Source organism: Pristiophorus japonicus, chromosome 11 (assembly GCF_044704955.1).
Source record: "Pristiophorus japonicus isolate sPriJap1 chromosome 11, sPriJap1.hap1, whole genome shotgun sequence".
Classification (NCBI taxonomy): Eukaryota; Metazoa; Chordata; class Chondrichthyes; family Pristiophoridae; genus Pristiophorus; species Pristiophorus japonicus.
The window spans coordinates 243,022-264,126 of NC_091987.1; the positions used below are offsets into that span (position 1 = coordinate 243,022).

Sequence of the window (21,105 nt, forward strand, 5' to 3'; positions counted from 1 at the left end):
ATAAATCTCTTTAATGGTCGAATTTAAGGAACTCCTATTACAGTGCGTTGATATTTTTCCCTGCTTACATTATGTGCAATTATGTTTTATGTGCTACATGGTCCCCTGTTATCGACACTATTATACACATCAGTTATGCTAAAAAGGAACCTCTTATTTTGCATAACAGTGAGCAACCCGACTTAAAATACATGAAATGCATTTAAAATAACATCATACAACTAATTTATTTTTTCTCGTGTGCATGTCTATCTCGGTGAAGTTGCTACCTTCTGCTTGAAGAATATCACTATTTATTCTTTAAAAATTATAACTTAGACATCTGTTCCCCACCCCTCCCCCAACTCTTCTTCCATTCATTAACCCCCTGAAGGCACTAACTCTTTGTAGTGTATCATTCAACATACACACACACCAATTATCCATTACATCTCCTGAATGGCTTTTCTTCATGCGTGAGCCCAATGACTTGAAGTGGGCTATTTGGCTACAAAAGGCATCGCAGGTCAGCTTGCTCTTGCCCACAAGCCTGCACCGCTCAGCAAGAGTCACTGGATAGCGTCCGGAGACAGGAAGCCAGACAGTTTATTTTTTCTTTGCTTCCTCCATTATCCATTAGACCAATTGTAACACACCTACATGCACTCCAGATGAAATCAGCTAACTTGGAACAGACAAACTCATGATCAAACTTGGACCTTTGTGTAGCTTAGTACTGCCTCCAGTAGAGTGTAAAGGGTGCTGGAGAAGCTAGGTTTGTAGGCTGGATGTGAAAACAGTCATTCATGCCCCAAGTTCGGCATCACCAGAATTGGGTTGCAGAGAGGCAACCAGCTGCTGATTGATGTCCATAGCTGCAACTGATCGAACCACTCGTCAACAGTATGTAGGATGATGGCAATACAGTCACACCATTTTATTGGTGACTTAGGCTACTCACCGTGCCTCCCTCCCACGCTTGTCAAATGTCCAATGACGAACTAGTGACCGTTCTACTTGGGCAGGCGGGATCGCTTTGGAGTCGAGGTGGTTTTAAGATGACGTGCCTGGCAATGGAGTTTCGGAACCAAGTCTCACTTCTACAGACTCAGTACATTAATACCCAAGCCAGGTATTGGTGCCACAGAGCTCGAGGACAACAGCCGGCCTGCCTCATGAGCGAGGTTTGGAGGGGTAGACATAAATTGGATCTGGGATTCTTCCCACTCAACTCCAGCTCACCCTGCATATAGGCCGGCCCTGTCTGGACAAGAAGATTACCAGTGACCCTGTGCTGGGAGGCTGGCCGGTTCTCGCTGGGTTAAGCTCCAGCAGTACCTTGTTGCATACACTAAGCCTCGGGCATTGTCACCCTGTGCTTAAACTCTCTGGTTGGAGATTAAGTTCCGCCTGCAGGGAGGGAGAGGATGCGCACTCCATACCAGGAGAAATTTTGCTTCTCAATAGCTTGGTTTGGAGATTCTTGAGCATGGTAATGGGTTTCTGTGCATGTCAGATATCCAGCTAACTAACAAAAAAATGGCTTAGTAACAGGTCCACCGGGGAAAGAAGCCCCTTCCATCAGTTGTTAGAACCACAATTTAATTGGTGTTTAGACGAGTTATTTAACAAATTTATTAACAATATATTTGTAAAGCAAAACTGAAATGAACACTAAAAATGATGTACAAAGGCTTCCTAACAACCACCCAGACTGTGTGTGACCCTACCCACCAAACTAGCTCCACCATCAGTGGCATATAGCCTTCTGTCAGCATTATTCTCTACTGTGCCGTTCTCTCCCTAAACTCCAGCGACCCCTCACCCTTTTCCCAATCTCCTTTGTGGGATTATAGATGTGCAGGTTGCTGTAGCTGCGGTGGTGTCAGCACAGGTGAGCTACCGGCAAGTATCATCATTTGAATGCAAGTAAAGAAATGTTCTCAATGGATTTTTGGTTTATTCAGTCTTATCATAGAGGATTGTGCCATACGAAAATTAAAACAAGGCCTCTGAAATCAACTTCAGAACACTGTATCTCTGCTAATATTTTAAATATTATTTATATGCTTTTTAGTTTGGGTCTTTTTATGCTCTTTACTCACCCCCTCTTCCACCCCCATTTTATGTTTTCTGCTTAAGGTAACAACTCGTGCTGGGTCTTTAGTTATCTCTTAGTGACAATCCATTATGTGTGAACCTGGACAATGATTACTAGCTAGGTTATTTTATTCTGAAGGGCATTGCATGCAAGTCCGACCATGTCCTTGCCCGTAGTCCATGCAAGGTGGGAGTGGGATTGGTCATTTGATAGGGAAAAGAGCAACAGCTGAGTGGAGTGCCCAAACCTGACTGTCCTGTTAACGCTTCTCCTTTTTGGAGCCCTTTCCAGCAACTTGCAATTTTCTTCTGACCATCTCCAACTATTTAAAAAATAAATACATGTAAACTTTGCAAGATCTCCGTCATGCTGAGCATCACTAACAGAATGAAAGTTTGCAAGAAATCGCAAGGCATAATCTGCAGGGATTTCAAATTGGACAGACTCCCCCTAAAGATAGCTAATGAAAACAAAAACAACAGCAGCAGAAAGGGAAGGCCAGGGAAAATGGAGTAAAGTAAAAATGTAACATTGTCAGTTCGTTTTTTGCTAGTAATTCGACAGATTATAAAGCCAAAGTGTCTTTGATTAACCGCCTCATGGTGGTACTAACAGATGTCCCAAGGGAGTCAGTGATCTGGTAGGTGATTTTGTACAGGTAAGGCTGTACGTCTCTCAGGCCCGTGTCAAAGACATTGTCCACCTCCGACTGCGTGGGCATTTTCGGCAAGTACTCGTGCCTGTTCATGACCTCAATGACGTTGATGATCTTCTCGCCCAGTTTCTCGCCCACCTTCTCGCGGCAGATTTGCCTCTCCTGCTCATTGGCCAGATTCACCACGTTGAGTTTGAAGGCCCACACCTCCCACGGGATGCACTCATCTGAGAACGGCCAGCGCGATTTCTTCTTCTGGTAGAACTCCAGGGAGATCTGACCACTCCCATCACTGCCAGAGTTGCGAAGGGCGTCCTACAGTTAAAGGAGGAAAATGTCATGAGAAAAACTGTCTCTTGGTGAGGTCTATCGCTCTAGAATATTGACCGAATTACAATTATTAGCTGAAAGTCTTACTGCGCAATTCCCCCCGAATTCAAGGTCTAGGATCATCTCAGCCATGTAGACCAGAAGGTCCAAAGTTTGATTTCTATTTTGTTCGGAGTTGATCTTATCCAGTACTTGGGAGCACCACAATTAGACCCAGCATTCCTAGGCAGGAAAGAGCAGGGGGCAGCTGTGGGAAGCCAGTCAGAGATCCCACACCCAATTGCTGTTAAAGTGATTCCTTAGAGAATATGTGTTAGAACAGGATTGTGCCATTCCTCTCCTGTTGAGAAGGCTGCAGACTTTTACTGTCTGGGCTCATATAAGAATAGCCAGTTGGACAAAGTACTCAGGGGTAGGCAGCACCAGTGAAACCAAACTCCCATCAAGAGTCAATGTCTTCAGAAGTGGAAAACATATCTTACTGCACGTGTGGGATGCCAAAATATCAACATGCTGTGCCCTGAAATGCTAAACTCCAGGTTTTTTCCTCTCAATTCCCAATGTAATGTATTTGCTTCATGGGTTCTTTGCTTAAGAATTCATAGCAACACATTGCTATTAAGAACTAGTTGGTTTATTAACAAAGGTTTAACAATCACACTACACATTACCAGTTCATCCACCAGGCTCACAACCACCTGCCTCATCGTGGATCCCCTGAACCCACTGGCTGGGGTTTTATTGAGTCTTGTGAACATCACATGACTGGCTGAGCCACTCACAATTCAACAGCTCTACAACTATCTTAAAAGTAACTTTTAATCAAGTGCCCCCCTTTTTTTTTTGAGGGCACCAAAAACCACAAATTAACAATTAAACATTAAAGGGAACCATATCAAATCAAATTAATTAAAATTTTGTTCCCCGCTGTAATGATGCACTCCAGTCCCTCCGGCGCCCACCTCTCACGGAGGGCCGCGAGCGTACCGGTGGACACCGCGTGCTCCATCTCCAGGGACACCCTGGCCCAGATGGAAGAGAGGCAGGCAGTCGGGCTGAACGACCCCCTCGACCGGTTAATGGCCCCCTTGGCCGTGCCCAGGAGCAGTCCTACGAGGAGGCCCTCGGACCTGCCCTCTCCCCTCCGCACAGGGTGCCCAAAGACCAGGAGAGTGGGACTGAAGTGCAGCCAAAAATCGAGGAGCAGCCCTTCAAATAATGGAAGAGGGGCTGCAACCTCACACATTTTATATAAACATGGAACAGACTTAAAAACTTATTGCATAGGATTGCTCCATGCAACACCCTCCAGGCCAAGTCCCCAATAAATAGAGGGAGGACTCCCGCGTAAAGTGCACTCCATTGGGGACCCCCGCCTCCTCCGGACGACAACATGGTGCACCATGGCTGTCCGGATGGCAGATGAAGATGGCAAAGTGTGCAAGGGCAGCCTGTATAGGAATCTCTCTGCACAGAACTGAAATCAACAGTTCTACACTATTTTGGATAGAATTTTAAAATCAAGTACCCCCTTTTAGAAATCCACAAATTTCCAAATTAACTGGGAACTTTAAACGTTCAAATTAAATTAAAATTCTGTTCCCGGAGGTGATGATGCACTCCAGTCCCTCTGGTGCCCAACTCTCGCGGAAGGCCGTGAGTGACCAGTGGACACCGCGTGCTCCATCTCCAGGGACACCTTGGTGCGAACATAGCGCGGAAGAGAGGCAGGCAGTCGGGCTGAACGATCCCTTCGACCACCCGCTGCCTGGGCCGGTTAATGTCCACCTTGGCAAAATGGAGTGTGCGCAAAAGCAGCCCGCGCAGGAATCCCCTCCACACAATACTGAAATCAACAGCTCTACAACTATTTTAAAGTAACTTTCAATCAAGTGCCCCCCTTTTTTTTTGAGGGCACCAAAGACCATAAAATTAACAATCGAACATTGAGGGAACCTTTGTCAAATCAAATCAAATTAAACTTCTATTCCCTGTTGAAATGATGCACTCCAATCCCTCCGGTGCCCACCTCTCGCGGAAGGCCGCGAGCGTACCGGTGGACACCGCATGCTCCATCTCCAGGGACACCCTGGTACGAACATAGCCACAGGAGAGAGGCAGGCAGTCGGGCTGAACGACTCCCTCGACCGCCCGCTGCCTGGACCGGTTAATGGCCCCCTTGGCCGTGCCCAGGAGCAGTCCTACGAGGAGGCCCTCGGACCTGCCCGCTCCCTCCGCACAGCCCTTTCAAATATTGGCGCTAGCTCGACAATTATTTTGTAGGAAACAATTAAATCAAGTGCCCCCCTGATTAAAGGGGGTTGGGGGGGGACACCAAACACTTTCAAACAAGTGCCCCCTTGTTTTTTTGTTTTTTGGGGAGTTTTTTGAGGGCACTAAAACACAAATTATACAAGTGCCCCCTGGCTAAAAGGTGAGGGGGGAGCACTAAGATCGGCACAATAAACAAATTAAACTTTAGACAAAACATCAAATTAAAATTTGGTTGCCGGGGGTGATGATGCACTCCAATTCCTCCAGCGCCCACCGCTCGCGGAAACTGAATATCTGGTCATTATCACACTGCTGTTTGTGGGAGCTTGCTGTGCTTAAATTGGCTGCTGCGTTTCCCACATTACAACAGTGTTTACACTTTCAAAAATACTTAATTGGCTGTAAAGTGCTTTGGGAAGTCCTGAGGCAGTGAAAGACGCTATATAAATGCAAGTCCTATCCTTTCTTTTGAAGCTGTGTGACTTTAAGAATAAACAAAATGCTATCATTCTAAATTTCATTGATAAAGTGACAACAACAAAACATGTAGCACCTTTAACTTAGTAAAATGTCTAAAGGTGCTTCACAGGAGCGTTATCGAACAAAATTGGACACCGAGCCACAGAAGGAGATATTAGGACAGATGAAAGGTAGGTTTTAAGGAGCGTCCTAAAGGTGGAACGAGAGGTAGAGAGCTTTATGGAGGGAATTCCAGAGCTTAGAGTCTTAGCAGCTGAAGGCACGGCCATCAATGGTGGAGCATTTAAAATCGGGGATGTTCAAGAGGCCAGAATTTGAGGAGAGCAGAGACCTCGGAGGATTCAGTCCAAGTCTGCTCTGGTTGGGAACATAAAAGTTAAACTTAGCGTCTGCACTCGTGCACCATGAGCTGAATTAGAAGTTACCCCGAGGCGGGGATCACAATTATCAACCAGTTATTTGCATGGGGTTGATACAAAATGACATACGTACAATATACAGCACAAAAACAGGCCATTTGGCCCAACTAGTCTGTGCTGCTGTTTACGCTCCACAGTCTCCTCCCATTCCAGCGACCTCATCTCAGCCTTTCAGCATATCTTTCCATTACCTTTACTCCCATGTTCTCGGCTAGTTTACTTTTGAAAGCATCTAAACTGTTTGTCTCAACCACTTCCTGTGGTAGCAAGTTCCATATTCTAACCACTCTCTGAGTAAAGGCATTTCTCCTTATTTCCCTATTGGATTTAGCAGTAACTATCCTGTATTTATGGCCATAAGTTTTAAATTCTCCCGCAAGTGGAAACATTCTGGCCACATCGACCCTGTCCAACCTATTTATAATGTTAAAGATCTCTATCGGGTCACCCCTGTCTTCTCTGTTCAATCTTTCCCAGTCGCTGTAATCTCTCAGTTCTGGTACCATCCTTGTAAATCTTTTTTGCACTTTCTCCAGCGCTTCTATATCCTTCTTAATGCAAAGCCAAGGCATCTGAATAGCCACCTCATCGTGGTGCCAATGGTCAATCTGAGCAACTGTGACTGCACTTCTTTCAGGTCTGTATCAAAGACATTGTTTGCATCCAACCTTTCGTGTGTCTGGTCATGACATCAAGTTTAATTTTTCTTCCAATTCTGTCCGCATTGAATCCACCTAGCTTCTGAAAGTGCAGATTCATGTTGTGAGTCCAGGTGACTGCACTTACTAATTTGAATTAACTATTACTAGCTGAACTGGCAGCGGTGATCATCACAGCAGTTGTGGAAAAACAAATGGGACAAAAATGGTCTAGATTAGTACTCCCCGATAGCTCACTGGGTGATACTGGGCCAAAGTGACCAGCAAAAACTAAAAAAGTGTTCCTGCTTTATAAAGACTTGCATTTATACAGTGTCTTTCACGTGCTTAGGATGTCCCAAAACGTTTTACAGCCAATGAAGTACTTTTTGAAGTGTAGTCACTGTTGTAATGTAAGAAACGGAGCAGCCAATTTGCGCACAGCAAGCTCCCACAAACAGCAATGTGCTAATGACCAGGTAATCTGTTTTAGTGATGTTGATTGAGGGATAAATATTGGCCCCAGGACACCAGGCATAACTCCCCCTGCTCTTCTTCGAAATAGTGCCATGGGATCTTTTACATCCCCCTGAGAGTGCAGACAGGGCCTCGGTTTAACGTCTCATCCTAAAGACGGCACCTCCGACAGTACTGCGCTGAATTATCTGGTATGGGTCGGAGGCACTAACCTGCTCCTGTCCTTATTCAACACTCACACATTTATCCTTTCCAACATAACGTCGGTGACTAGTTAAAGCACTAACTAGCAGACGTGGCTGGCTGATTCTTTTTCCATTTCCCCCATTCTGGTGACACTTTATCATCATCATAGGCGGTCCCTCGAACGAGGATGACTTGCTTCCACACGAGTTCACAGATGTTCAATGAAGGATCCGAGGTTCCATTCCTGAACTCCAGTTGAGGGGGTGGAAGATGCCGCTGAGTGGATTTTTTTAACGTGGGGTGATCGTTGCACCACACGGGCTTGACAGAGCTCGGTCTTTATTCAGTGGCAAGGGTTAACCAGGACGACTGGAGACCAGCTCTGCTGTACAGACCCAGTGCGTACACATATCGTAGTGTGGGCTGGCCCGTGCTGCCCCTGGGCCCTCGGCTCTTCTGGTCCTCATTCACCGCACTTTAGCTGGTTTCACGTCAGCCTTTAGTGGTAGCATTCTTGTCTCTTGAGTCAGAAGGTCATGCATCAAGTCGCTGATGGAGTACTGCACTGTCGGAAGGGGAGTTATCCACGGTGTCCAGACCAATATTTATCACTCAATCAACATCAATAAAAAAAACAGATGATCTGGTCATTATCATATTGCTGTTTGTGGGAGCTGGCTTTTGGGCAAATTGGCTGCTGCGTTTCCCACATGACTGATTTTTTTACCCAGAGGGTGCTGGGGGTCTGGGACTCACGGCCTGAAAGGGTGGTAGAGGCAGAAACCCTCACCACATTTAAGAAGTACTTTGAGAGGCACTTGAAGTGCTGCAACCTACAGGGCTATGGACTAAGGGCTGGATAGCTCTTTGTCGGCCGGCACGGACACGGACACGATGGGCCGAATTGGCTTCCTTCCGTGCTGTAAAATGTCGATCATTCTATGATTACAACAGTGACTTCACTTCAAACAAAGTACATAATTGGCTGTAAAGCAGATTTGGGACGTCCGGTGGTCGCGAAAAGCGCCATATAAATGCAAGTCTTTCTTTTTTTAAGCTGAGAGGGCAAATGGGACCTCACTTTTACGTCTTGTGGCACTTCCGACCGTGCAGCGGAGACTGGGGTGAAGATTTTTGTGCTGAAGTGTCTGGAGTGGGACCTGGACCCAAAGCCTTCTGACTCAGAGGCGAGAGCGCTGCCACTGAGACAAGGCTGACGCTGGAACTGTAGGCCTTCCGTAAATGGTTACGAAAAGAATGCAGTCTGCGGCAGACAATCGATTTGAACTGAGTGGCCTCGACACCGACAAACGGTGCGTTATGAATCGCTCACAATCCCAGATATCTGGCGGGTGGGGCCTTCTTTAAAAAAACAGAGAAAATCAATCAGGTAGGAAGAGGAAAACTCACCTTAAACTCGCCGACAGATCGGCGCAACGTGCGGTCCAGCTCGTCCGACGATACTCGCACGTAGGTGCAATCGACGAAATCACAGTCAACGTCCTCGGTGCCCACGGTGCCGATGGAGTAGGTGCCCTCCTTCTTGTAGTGGAACTTGCCCGAGCTCCTGTGCAGCAGCACGGTGTGGAGCACGGCTAGCACCGTCTCCTCGATCTGCCTGGCTTCCACCGTCAGCTCCAGGGTCTGGGATCGGCAGTTCATCCTCGGCTGGCTCTCTGGCTGGCTCTCTGGCTGGGTGGCTGGCTCTCTGTCTGTCTCTCTCTGGCTCTCTGTCTGGGTCTCTGGCTCTCTGGCTGGGTGGCTGGCTCTCTGGCTCTCTGGCTGGCTCTCTGTCTGCCTGTCTCTCTCTGGTTCTCTGGGTGTCTCTCTGGGTGTCTCTCTCTGTCTGTCTGGGTGTCTCTCTGGCTCTCTGGGTGGCTGAGTGTCTCTCTGGCCCTTTAAAGGCGATCCCCGAGGGGGGTGACACTGATGGAACCTCCGGGAAACAATGTAACCATTCAACAATGGATCGAACGCGGTCAGTTTCAGCTACAGCTACATTGTAAACATTCTATCCGGTGACATCATCCTATCGGGGGGGGGGGGGGGGGCGAGAGGGAGTGAATTTCAGCTGACTACAGTATCCCGACTAGGACAAAAACACATTAACGCGTAATGCTTGTAAAAAGAGAGACGTGCATTTATATCGTGCCTTCCTTTCACGGCCACCTCGCGTCCCAAAGCGCTTTTCAGCCAATTAAGTGCTTGTTTTTGAAGTGTAGTCACGGTTGTAATGTGGGAAACACGGCAGCCAATTTGCACACAGCAAACAGCAATGTGATAATGACCAGATAATGTTTTTTTAGTGATGTTGATTGAGGGATAAATAAATATTGGCCAGGACACCGGGGAGAACTCCCCTGCTCTTCTTCGAAGTAGTGCCATGGGATCTTTCACGTCCCCCGATAGAGCAGTCGGAGCCTCGGTTTAATGTCTTATGAGGCGTGAATCTGGGGCCCAGAAGCGGCGAGGGCCCAGGGGCAGCTCTGGCCCAGCCCACACTGCGATATGTGAGCGCACTCGGTCCGTGCAGCAGAGCTGGTCTCCAGTCGTCCTGGTTAACCCTTGCCACTGGACCAAGACCTCGCGCTGTCAAGCCCCGTGTGGTGGCTGGTGTGCAACGGCCACCCCACGTTAAAACAATCCACCCACAGGCATCTTCCACCCTTCAGGATGTAGTTCGGGATCTGGAATATTAGGTCCTTCATTGAAACACCTGTGAACTCATCCCTTTTCGGTGTGGAAGCAAGTTATCCTCGCTTCGAGGGACTGCCTATGACGGTGATGATGATGAATGTCTCATTTGAAAGATGGCAGCTCCGACAGTGCAGCACTCTCTCAGCACTGCACTGCAGTGTTAACCTAGATTTTTGTGCTCAAGTCTCTGGATTGAGACTTGAACCTACAACTTTCCTGACCCAGAGGTGAGAGTGCTATCCACTAAGCCACAGCAGACACTCTGATAGGATTTATAGGACTTTTTTTTCTCTCCAACAACAACTTGTATTTATATAGCACCTTTAACGTAGTAAAATGTCCCAAGGTGCTTCACAGCAGTATTATGAGACAAAATATTTGACGCCGTGCCATATAATGATAAATTGAGGTAAATGTGCAAAAACTCGATCAACGAGGTAGGTTTTAAGGAGCATTTTAAAGGAGAAGAGAGAGGTAGAGAGGCGGATTTAGGCAGGGAGTTCCAGAACTTGGGGCCAAGATAGCTGAAGGCACCAATGGTGGAGCAATTATAATCAGGGATGCTCAAGAGGACTGAATTGGAGGAACGCTGCTATCTCGGTGGGGGGGTGGGGGGGGCTCGAGGTGATTACAGAGATAGGGAGGGGCGAGGCCATGGAGCGATTTAAAAACAATTATTAGGATTTTGAAATGAAGGCGTTGCTTAACTAGGAGTCAATGTAGGTCAGTGAGCACAGGAGTGATGGGTGAGCGGAACCTGGTACGAGTTAGGATATGGGCAGCTGAGTTTTGGATGACCTCAAGTGTACATCGTGTAGAACGTGGTAGGCCAACCAGGTGTGCGTTGGAATAGTCGTCAATTCTACTTGAAATACATTTACCCTGTTGGTAATTTCTGTTGTCTCCTTTCCATCATCCTCATATTTGGGAGAGGAGGTAGGTTGCAAATGAAATCAGATGATTCTCATTTCACTTTTCAAAACAAAAGCAACAAACTTCTGGCTTTCTGTAAACAGATTTGCAGAGATGAGAAAGTGGGCATGAGATTTATGATCAACAAGAGCAAAACAGATTGAAAACCCATTTAAACACAGGGAGCTGCTTTTTGAGAGATGCATTCAATTTTAAAACTGAAAATGTTGAAAATTATTCCAAATTACTCCGATTTGACAACAACTTGCATTTATACAGCGCCATTAACAACATCTGAGGCTTTTCACAGGAGCGTTATTAAATAGAATTTCACACCAAGCCACAGAAGAAGATATTTGGACAGGTGACCAAAAGCTTCCTGTGAAGAGCCTTTTACTGTGTAAAAATTTCTGTATAAATGCAAGTTGTGGCTATTGTTAAATAATGGGTTTTCAAACCGAGCCTTTAGCATTTCTGAACCTTAGTCATAATCATTCTGGCAAATGGTATCAATGGCTGGCTGGAATACACTTTTCCCAAATGTCTGCAGCTAATGATGTTCCTTGTTAAACCTGCAGAAACCCACTTTGTTTTAAAACCCAACACTTGAAAATAACTTTTTGTTTCAAATCCTTTCTTTGGAAAAATGGTCAGAAAATCTTGAAACATGACATACCAAAGCAAAACTTGGTGCGTGCAATTATTGGGCTGAAAATTTTGTCCTCGCTGGGCCCATATGGAGTGCGCACAGACCCAGCAAGGCCTCGCAAAAGCCGACTTTCGGGGCGCGATGCACATGCGCCGAAAACTGGCTTTTCCAATCTGTCAAGATTTCTCTTGACAGATCCTCCGCATCCCCGGGAGAAGGGCATTCGCGCGGGAGAGATTGGGATATTTGCCCAACTCATGCCTAGTGAATGTCCTTCAAACTCTTAGGCCTGGTAAAAGCAGGCGCATAGCTTACTTTTACTAGTGTAAGAGTTTTAAAACAAATAAAAATTAAATTTAATCATTCATTTTTATGTTTAAAAACCCTGTCCATTAAGGTAAGTTTATTTTTAACCCTATTCAAATACATTAAAAAAAATTCCAAAAAATGTTTTTTTTTCTAAAAACATTTAATTAGATTTAATTTCAATTAATTTTAAATATGTGAGGTTTTTTAAAATTTATTATGCTGTGTTTCTTGTTTTAGGAGGGTTTTCTCATTGATAGTAATGGGAACTCGCACAAACGGAGTTCCCATTTTGATCAATGAGAATACTGCCTAGTGATTGGTGGTCCAGGCCCACGTGACTCCAGCATTTCCGTACGTTTGGGGAAGTCCTCTCTCTGTACGCTGCACATCGAATGAAGGCCTCCGACCGCAATCCAAGGTGCCTCTGTGACCACCAGGTATTTTCGTAGATTTTTTTCGGGTCGGAGGCTTTTGTCCGAAGGAAGCCATCGACCGCAATTTTGCCCCCGATATCTTTTGAGCCTGCACACAACTAAAAGTGAATAACAAGTAACTGGAGGTTAGGTTACGCATTAATCCAATATCAGGTTTAGCTGATTTTTATAAACTTGATTTAAAAAAGAATTGTTCTCAGGAGGTTAGCAAGGTGTCATTTATTGTCCATCCCTAGTTGTCCTGACAAGGTGGAAGAGCTACCTTCTTAGAATCATAGGGGTTAAAATTGAGCCCCACCCTAAATGGGGAGCACCTACTGTTTTTTAAAGTGTTTCTCCACCCCAATCCGGAGAAATTCAGGACTTGGAATTGTTTTTTGGTCGGAGCAGTGTTGCGGGGCTGCAGTGCAGGCAGGCCGGAGTGGCCATCGCTTCAAGTCATCAACACCACACTTCAGTTAAAGGGGAGGGCCGCTACGAACTCTGCAGCCACTTCAGGGGCAAACAGTGGGCCTCCAGGGAGGGCTTTGGCCAGGCCAGCGGCCCTTTGTGCCTGTGCCAGCTCTTTGAAAGAGCTATCCAATTGGTCCGTTCCCATTCTCTTTCCCCCATAGCCCTGCAGATGTTTCCTTTTCAAGTATATATCCAGTTCCCTTCAAGCAATTTGCATTGGGATGGCATTGGTGTTGTGTCAGCCAGTGGTGCAGTTGGTAGCACCCTTGCCTCTGAGTCAGAAGCTTGTGGGTTCAAATCCCACTCCATGAGACTTGTGAACAAAAATCTAGGCTAACATTCCGGTGCAGTACTAGGGCGTACTGTACAGTTGGAGGTGCCACCTTTCGGATGAGACGTTAAACCGAGGCCCCGTCTGTTCTCTCAGGTGGACGTAAAAGATCCCATGACATTATTTCAAAGAAGAGCAGGGGAGTTACCCCTGGTGTCTTGACCAATATTTATCCCTCAATCAACATCACTAAAACAGATTTTCTGGCCATTATTGCTGTTTGTGAGAGTTTGCTGTGCGCAAATTGGCTGCAGAGTTTCCTACATTACAACAGTGACCACACTTTTTTTTTAAAGTACTTCATTGGCTATAAAGCACTTTGGGATATTTGGTGGTCATGAAAGGCGTGATATAAATGCAAGTCTTTCTTTCTTAGACAGTAGTCATCTGTAGGCCAGATAAGGTAGGAATAACAGGTTCACTTCCCTGAAAGACATTCATGAAATAGTTGCTTATTACAACCATACAACGGTTTTCATGTTTATTTTCTGGTACAACCGCACTGATTATTGAATTCAATTTCATAACCTGCCATTCTCGTGATTATGTACTTACGACCTGTGATTGCTAGTCCAGTTCCATAACCACAACACTACTGTACCCAGAATGAGTATTTATTTCACAAAGATAATTTTGTGGCATATAAAACTAATGCAAAGTATTGTTTTCCCTTATCTGAAAAGATTGAAACATCCAGTAGTGATTCATGAAAAATCTGATATCCAAATTGTACTTTTAACCATATAGAATAATAATGTTTTACAGCACAGAAGGAGGCCATTCAGCCCATCATGTCTTCGTCAGCTCTTTGCCCGAGCTTTCTCCCAGTAGCCCTGTATAGAACCATAGAAGTTTACAAATGTTTACTTTTATAAAAATTATTTAACGCTGGTGCTGGTATCTGTTCATTATCGTAGGCAGTCCCCCGGAATCGAGGAAGACTTGCTACCACTCTAAACATGAGTCCTTAGGTAGCTGAACAGTCCAATACGAGAACCACAGTCTGTCACAGGGACAGATAATCGTTGAGGGAAGGGGTGGGTGGGACAGGTTTACCGCACGCTCCTTCCGCTGCCTGCGCTTGTTTTCTGCACTCTCTCGGTGACGAGACTCGAGGTGCTCAGCGCTCTCCCGGATGCACTTCCTCCACTTAGGGCGGTCTTTGGCCAGGGACTCCCAGGTGTCGGTGGGGATGTTGAACTTTATCAGGGAGGCTTTGAGAGTTTCCTTGAAGTGTTTCCTCTGCCCACCTTTGGCTCATTTGCCATGAAGGAGTTCCGAGTAGAGCGCTTGCTTTGAGAGTCTTGTGTCAGGCATGCAAACAATGTGGCCCACCCAGTGAAGCTGATCAAGTGTGGTCAGTGCTTCAATGCTGGGGATGTTGGCCTGGTTGAGGACGCTAACGTTGGTATGTCTGTTCTCCCAGGGGATTTGCAGGATCTTGTGGAGACATCGTTGGTGGTATTTCTCCAGCTACTTGAGGTGTCTACTGTACATGGTCCATGTCTCTGAGCCATACAGGAGGGCGGGTATTAATACAGCCCTGTTGACCATGAGCTTGGTGGTGAGATACCTACTGTACATGGTTCATGTCTCTGGGCCATACAGGAGGGCGGGTATCACTACAGCCCTGTAGACCATGAGCTGGTGGTGAGATACCTACTGTACATGGTCCATGTCTCTGGGCCATGCAGGAGGGCGGGTATCACTACAGCCCTGTAGACCATGAGCTGGTGGTGAGATACCTACTGTACATGGTCCATGTCTCTGGGCCATACAGGAGGGCGGGTATCAGTACGGCCCTGTAGATCATGAGCTTGGTTTTTGAGCACTCTTTTCCTCAGGCGGCCAAAGGCTGCACTGGCACAATGGAGGCAGTGTTGAATCTCATCGTCAATGTCTGCTAGGGTTCATTGGTGTCAGTCGCTCCCTTAAGTGAGCTGGTTGCCTGCTTTTTTTGTGGAAGTTGACTCTCACTACCTGAATCTGCTAAAGCAGTAACGGGACCCAGGAGAGTAACAATGAAACTCCCTTGTGATGTGGATCAGATCTCAGTGCCTGAGGTATGTGTACTCCTTTAATCACTCCGAGACAGACTGAGTTAACACTAGGTGGAGTGCTGTTTGGTTCAGTGCATAAGTTGCTTTATTTAACAGTTGACACTGAGTATGCTGAAAGTCACTTGGTACAATCAGTTCAACTTTTGTTTGTGCATTGTTACAAAATAAAGAACACGAACACTCGAGCCCATTTGAAGGGATTCTAACTTGACAAAGTAAGATAGATTAATTTTGCTATCTGTCCTGCTGGCAGTGCAGAGGTTATTTATCCCTTTCTGTTTTCTTGACTCCTTTCACAGTCTTTCTGCTGCTTGACTGCTGTCTGTGTTGATTTTTATAAAGCCTCTCTTCAAACACAAGCAGATATCAAAGAAATGTATCAATACTGATGTCTCCTAAATGACCAGAAATTGCTATTCCTAATCTGAGGAAGGACATTCTTGCTATTGAGGGAGTGCAGCGAAGGTTCACCAGACTGATTCCCGGGATGGCAGGACTGACATATGATGAAAGACCGGGTCGACTAGGTTTATTTAGAACTAGAATTTAGAAGAATGAGAGGGGATCTCATAGAAACATATAACATTCTGACGGGACTGGACAGGTTAGATGCAGGAAGATTGTTCCTGATGTTGGGGAAGTCCAGAACCAGGAGTCACAGTCTAAGGATAAGGGGTAAGCCATTTAGGACCGAGATGAGGAGAAACTTCTTCACTCAGAGAATTGTGAACCTGTGGAATTCTCTACCACAGAAAGTTGTTGAGGCCAATTCACTAAATATATTCAAAAGGGAGTTAGATGTGGCCCTTACGGCTAAAGGGATCAAGGGGTATGGAGAGAAGGCAGGAGTAGGGTACTGAAGTTGCATGTTCAGCCATGATCATATTGAATGGTGGTGCAGGCTCGAAGGGCTGAATGGCCTGCTCCTGCACCTATTTTCTATGTTTCTATGTTTCTATGATCTGCTTCCACCTGTATACCCAGCTTTACTCTCTGCCACCTCTCTCTACCCCTCCAGTGCCTCATTGTTGTCAGACTACATGTCCAACATCCAGTCTGGCATAAGCCACAATTTCTTACAGTTAAACATCGAGAAGACTGAAGGCATTATCTTCAACCCCCCCCCCCACCCCCCACCATCATAAACTCCACACCTTGCCACCAATTCCACCCCCACCCCTGCCCTCCGTCTCAGATTGAACCAGACTATTTACAGCCTCGGCATCCTATTCAACCTTGAGCTGGACTTCAGACCCCATATTCTTTCTGTTATGTATGTAACTATGTAATACTTGCCACCAGAGGGCGCGACTGATGGAGTCCTAATGGTCACCTGCACACACCTGCAGGGCCAGTATAAAAGGTTGGCCGCCATGTTATTTAGGCACTCTGGAGTTGAAATAAAGAAGATTAAGGTCACATTAAGTTTAGCTCACAATACTCAGCTTCGTGGAGTTCTTCTATACACAACAATTAGTGACGAGTAACAGAATACGAACCTTCACACAACCATGGCTGCCATTGGAATATTAGAGAGATTTGTAGAGAGTGATGATTGGGAAGCTTTCATCGAGCGTCTTGACCAGTACTTTGTGGCCAACGAGCCAAGCATAGGGCGATTCTCCTCACCATCTGTGGGCCTAAAATATACGGCCTCATCAAGAATCTGCTCGCACTGACAAAACCAACGGAGAAGGAATATACAGAGTTGAGCACGCTGGTTCAGGACCACCTCAAGCCGAAGGAGAGTATCCTCATGGCCAGGTATCGTTTTTACATGCACCATCGCTCCGGGGGCCGGGACGTGATAGATTATATCGTCGACCTGAGACACCTCGCGGGACCTTGCGATTTTGGAGCTGCGTTGGGGTAAATGCTGCGGGATTTTTTTGTGCTGGGCATCAGCCACGAGGTCATTCTTCGAAAGCTGCTGGATGCCGAAACCCTAGACCTGAGCAGGGCCATCGCGATCGCCCAGACATGCATGGCCACGGGCGATAACACCAAACACGGACGATCTTTTCAACATCGAAGCTCACCGGCAAGTACTGTGCATAAAATGACGTCGCTAGTGGGCCGAACTGCATGTGGCAGGGCCTATACATCTGTGGCTGCAAGACCTGTGATGACTCAGAGTGCGCCATCGGGGGGGGGTGAATGTGAATCCATTAGCACCATGTTGGTGCTGTGGGGGGTAATCATTGGGCCCATCAATGGCGATTCAAGCACTACGTGTGCAAAGGCTGTGCAACGATGGGACACCTCCAGTGAATGTGTAAACATGCTGCGACACACCACGTGGCAGAGGATGATCGATCCGGTGTGGATCACGCAGCACAGGCAACTCAACCCGAGGAAAAAGTGTATGGGGTACATACCTTCACCACCAAGAGTCCTCCTACAATGCTGAAAGTCAAATTAAATGGAGTTCCAGTATCCATGGAGTTGGACACGGGTGCGAGTCAGTCAATAATGAGCCAGAAGGCTTTCAAGAAACTGTGGGGCAATAAAGCACAAAGGCCTAAACTGAGCCCGATTAATGCAAAGCTGCGAACCTACACCAAAGAGCTTATACCAGTCACTGGAAGTGCGGCAGTGAAGGTATCGTATGATGGAGCTGTGCATGACCGATCATTGTGGATTATTCCAGGCAATGGCCCAACGCTGTTCAGCAGAAGCTGGCTAGAAAAGATTAGATGGAATTGGAACAACATCAAAGCACGACCTTCAGTGGATGATAGTGCTTTGATGTCGTGTGCTCAAGTGCTGAGCAAGTTTCCCTCGCTATTCGAACCAGGCATCGGCAACTTCACAGGCGCCAAGGTACAGATTGATCTGGGCCCCGAGGCACGGCCTGTCCATCACAAGGCTTGGGCGGTTCCGTACATGATGAGGGGAGAAAGTCGAGATTGAACTGGACAGACTGAAACGCGAAGGAATCATATCGCCAGTCGAGTTCAACGAGTGGGCCAGTCCAATTGTTCCGGTGTTGAAAAGCGATGGCATGGTCAGAATCTGCGGAGACGACAAGGTCACGATTAACCGAGTCTCACTACAGGACCAGTACCCACTGCCCAAGGCAGATGACCTGTTCGCAACGTTAGCGGGGGGGGAGTCGTTCACCAAGTTGGACCTAACCTCCGCCTACATGACACAGGAGCTGGCTGAATCTTTGAAAAGACTGTCGTGCATCAACACACACAAAGGGCTGTTTATATACCACAGGTGCCCTTTCGGGATTGACTTGGCTGCAGCCATTTTCCAGAGAAACATGGAGAGTTTGCACCATTGTGTTTCAAGACGATATCCTGATCATTGGTCGTGACACCATCGAACACCTATACAACCTGGTAGATGTTCTAAGTCGCCTAGACAGAGTGGGACTCAGGCTGAAAAGCTCCAAGTGTGCTTTCCTGGCGCCAGAAGTCGAATTTTTGGAGAGAAAGATTGCAGCAGACGGCATCAGGCCCACGGACTAAAAGACGGAGGCCAGCAAGAATGCACCCAGACCACAGAATGTGACGGAGCTGCGGTCGTTCCTGGGTTTCCTCAACTATTTCGGTAACTTTATACCCGGGTTGAGCATGTTGTTAGAGCCTTTGCGCATGTTGCTACGTAAGGGTGATGACTGGGTTTGGGGCAAATCTCAAGACACAGCCTTTGAGAAGGCCAGGAACCTGCTATGTTCAAATAAGTTACTTGTACACTATGACCTTTGTAAACATTTAGTGCTAGCTTGTGACGGCTCATCGTACGGGGTCGGCTGTGTGTTACAGCAAGCCAATGAATCGGGCAACCTCCAACCGGTTGCATATGCATCTAGAAGTCTGTCTAAGGCTGAAAGAGCCTACAGTATGGTAGAGAAAGAGGCGTTAGCATTGTATATGGGGTTAAGAAAATTTACCAATACCTATTTGGACTTTGTTTTGAGCTTGAAACTGACCACAAGCCGCTCATTTCGCTGCTTTCAGAGAGCAAAAGTATAAACACCAATGCCTCGTCCCGCATCCAAAGATGGGCACTAACATTATCCGCTAATGATTATGTTATCTGCCGCAGACCAGGCACGGAGAACTGTGCTGATGCTCTCAGCCGGCAACCATTACCCACCACTGAGGTTGAAATGGCACAGCCCGCAGACTTGCTACTGGTCATGGATGCTGTTGAGAGCGAGGGGTCACCCGTCACAACTCGCCAGATCAGGACCTGGACCGGCCAGGATCCTGTGCTATCATTAGTAAAAAGTTGCTGGGAACTGGTCGGCCGTTCCCGGGGAAATGCAAGATGAAATTAAGCCATTTCACCGACGTAAAGATGAAATGTCCATCCAGTCGGATTGTCTCTTATGGGGTAATCACGTGGTTTTGCCAAAAAAAGGCAGGGAAACGTTTATACGCCACCTACACAGTACCCACCCAAGCCTTGTCATGATGAAGACAATTGCCAGGTCGCATATTTGGTGGCCCGGCATTGACTCGGACTTGGAATCATGCGTACATCAGTGCAACTGAGCAATGCACCAAGGGAGGCTGCACTTAGTCTGTGGTCATGGCCCTCCAAACTGTGGTCCAGGATCCACGTAGATTTTTCCAGCCCCTTTCTAGGAAAGATGTTCTTAATAGTTATGGACGCTTACTCCAAATGGATTGAATGTGTAATCATGTAATCCAGCTCATCCACAGCCACCATTGAAAGCCTCCGGGCCATGTTCACCACCCATGGCTTGCCCGACGTCCTTGTCAGTGACAATGGACCGTGTTTCACCAGCTCGGAATTCAATGAGTTTATGACCTGCAGTGGCATCAAGCATGTCAAGTCTACCCCGTTTAAGCCCGCCTCCAATGGTCAAGCAGAACAGGCAGTCCAAACTATCAAGCAGAGCTTGAAACGGGTGACGGAAGGCTCCTTGCAGACCCGGTTATCTCGGGTTCTGCTCAGCTACTGGACACAACCCCACTCACTCACTGGCGTTCCCCCTGCAGAATTGTTAATGAAGAGAGCACTCAAAACCAGGCTCTCCCAAGTCCACCCGGATCTAAATGATCATGTGGAAACCCGGCGAAACCGGCAGAACATGTACCACGATCACGCGGCTGTATCATGTGACATTGATGTTAACGACCCTGTGTTTGTCCTTAATTACGGTCTTGGTCCTAACTGGGTCGCTGGCACTGTCTTGGCCAAGAGGGAAATAGAGTGTTCATTGTCAAACTATTGAATGGACAAACGTGCAGAAAGCATTTGGATCAAACCAAACTACGGTTCACCAAGAACCAGGAACAACCTGAAGAGGACATCATCATCATCGATCCACCAACACACATCCAACCAGCAATCGACCACGCTGTCAAGAGGATGAACCCACCATTCCCAACAGTCCTGTCAGACCAGCCGGGCCGCAGTGCAGCAAAGGTCCAACCAACTCACCCAGGCCAGAGTTTGAACTCAGATGATCAACCAGGGAGCGTAGGGCCCTGGATCGTCTCAACTTGTAAATAATTTGTATCAAAGACTTTGGGGGGGTGGGGGGAGTGATGTTATGTATGTAAACATTGTAACTGTGTAAGACTTGCCACCAGAGGGCGCAAATGTTGGAGGCCCAAGGGTCACCTGCATACCTTGAGCAAGGGAGTATAAAAGGTTCTCTGCCATGCTGCTTAGGCACTCTGGAGTTGTATTAAAGAGACTAAGGTCACATCAGTTTTAGCTCACAGTACTCAG

At 46.9% G+C, this 21,105-nt stretch overlaps 2 protein-coding genes across 2 annotated transcripts in view; one reads left to right on the forward strand and one right to left on the reverse strand.

The window, feature by feature from the left end:
• Positions 1-1,564: 1,564 nt before the first annotated feature.
• LOC139275952 (autophagy-related protein 101) lies at positions 1,565-9,584 on the reverse strand. The gene is made up of 2 exons (XM_070893196.1): positions 8,950-9,584; positions 1,565-3,050 (listed from the first exon to the last, which is right to left on the reverse strand). The coding sequence occupies exons 1-2, from the start codon at positions 9,199-9,201 to the stop codon at positions 2,646-2,648; spliced, it is 657 nt and encodes a 218-aa protein (XP_070749297.1). The 5' UTR covers positions 9,202-9,584; the 3' UTR covers positions 1,565-2,645.
• Positions 8,728-21,105, forward strand: part of LOC139275951 (C2 domain-containing protein 2) — a 111,946-nt gene continuing 99,568 nt past the window's right edge. Inside the window, exon 1 of the mRNA XM_070893192.1 lies at positions 8,728-8,852. Coding sequence (XP_070749293.1) covers positions 8,782-8,852 — 71 coding nt within the window. The 5' untranslated portion in view covers positions 8,728-8,781. The remainder of the gene's footprint in view (positions 8,853-21,105) is intronic.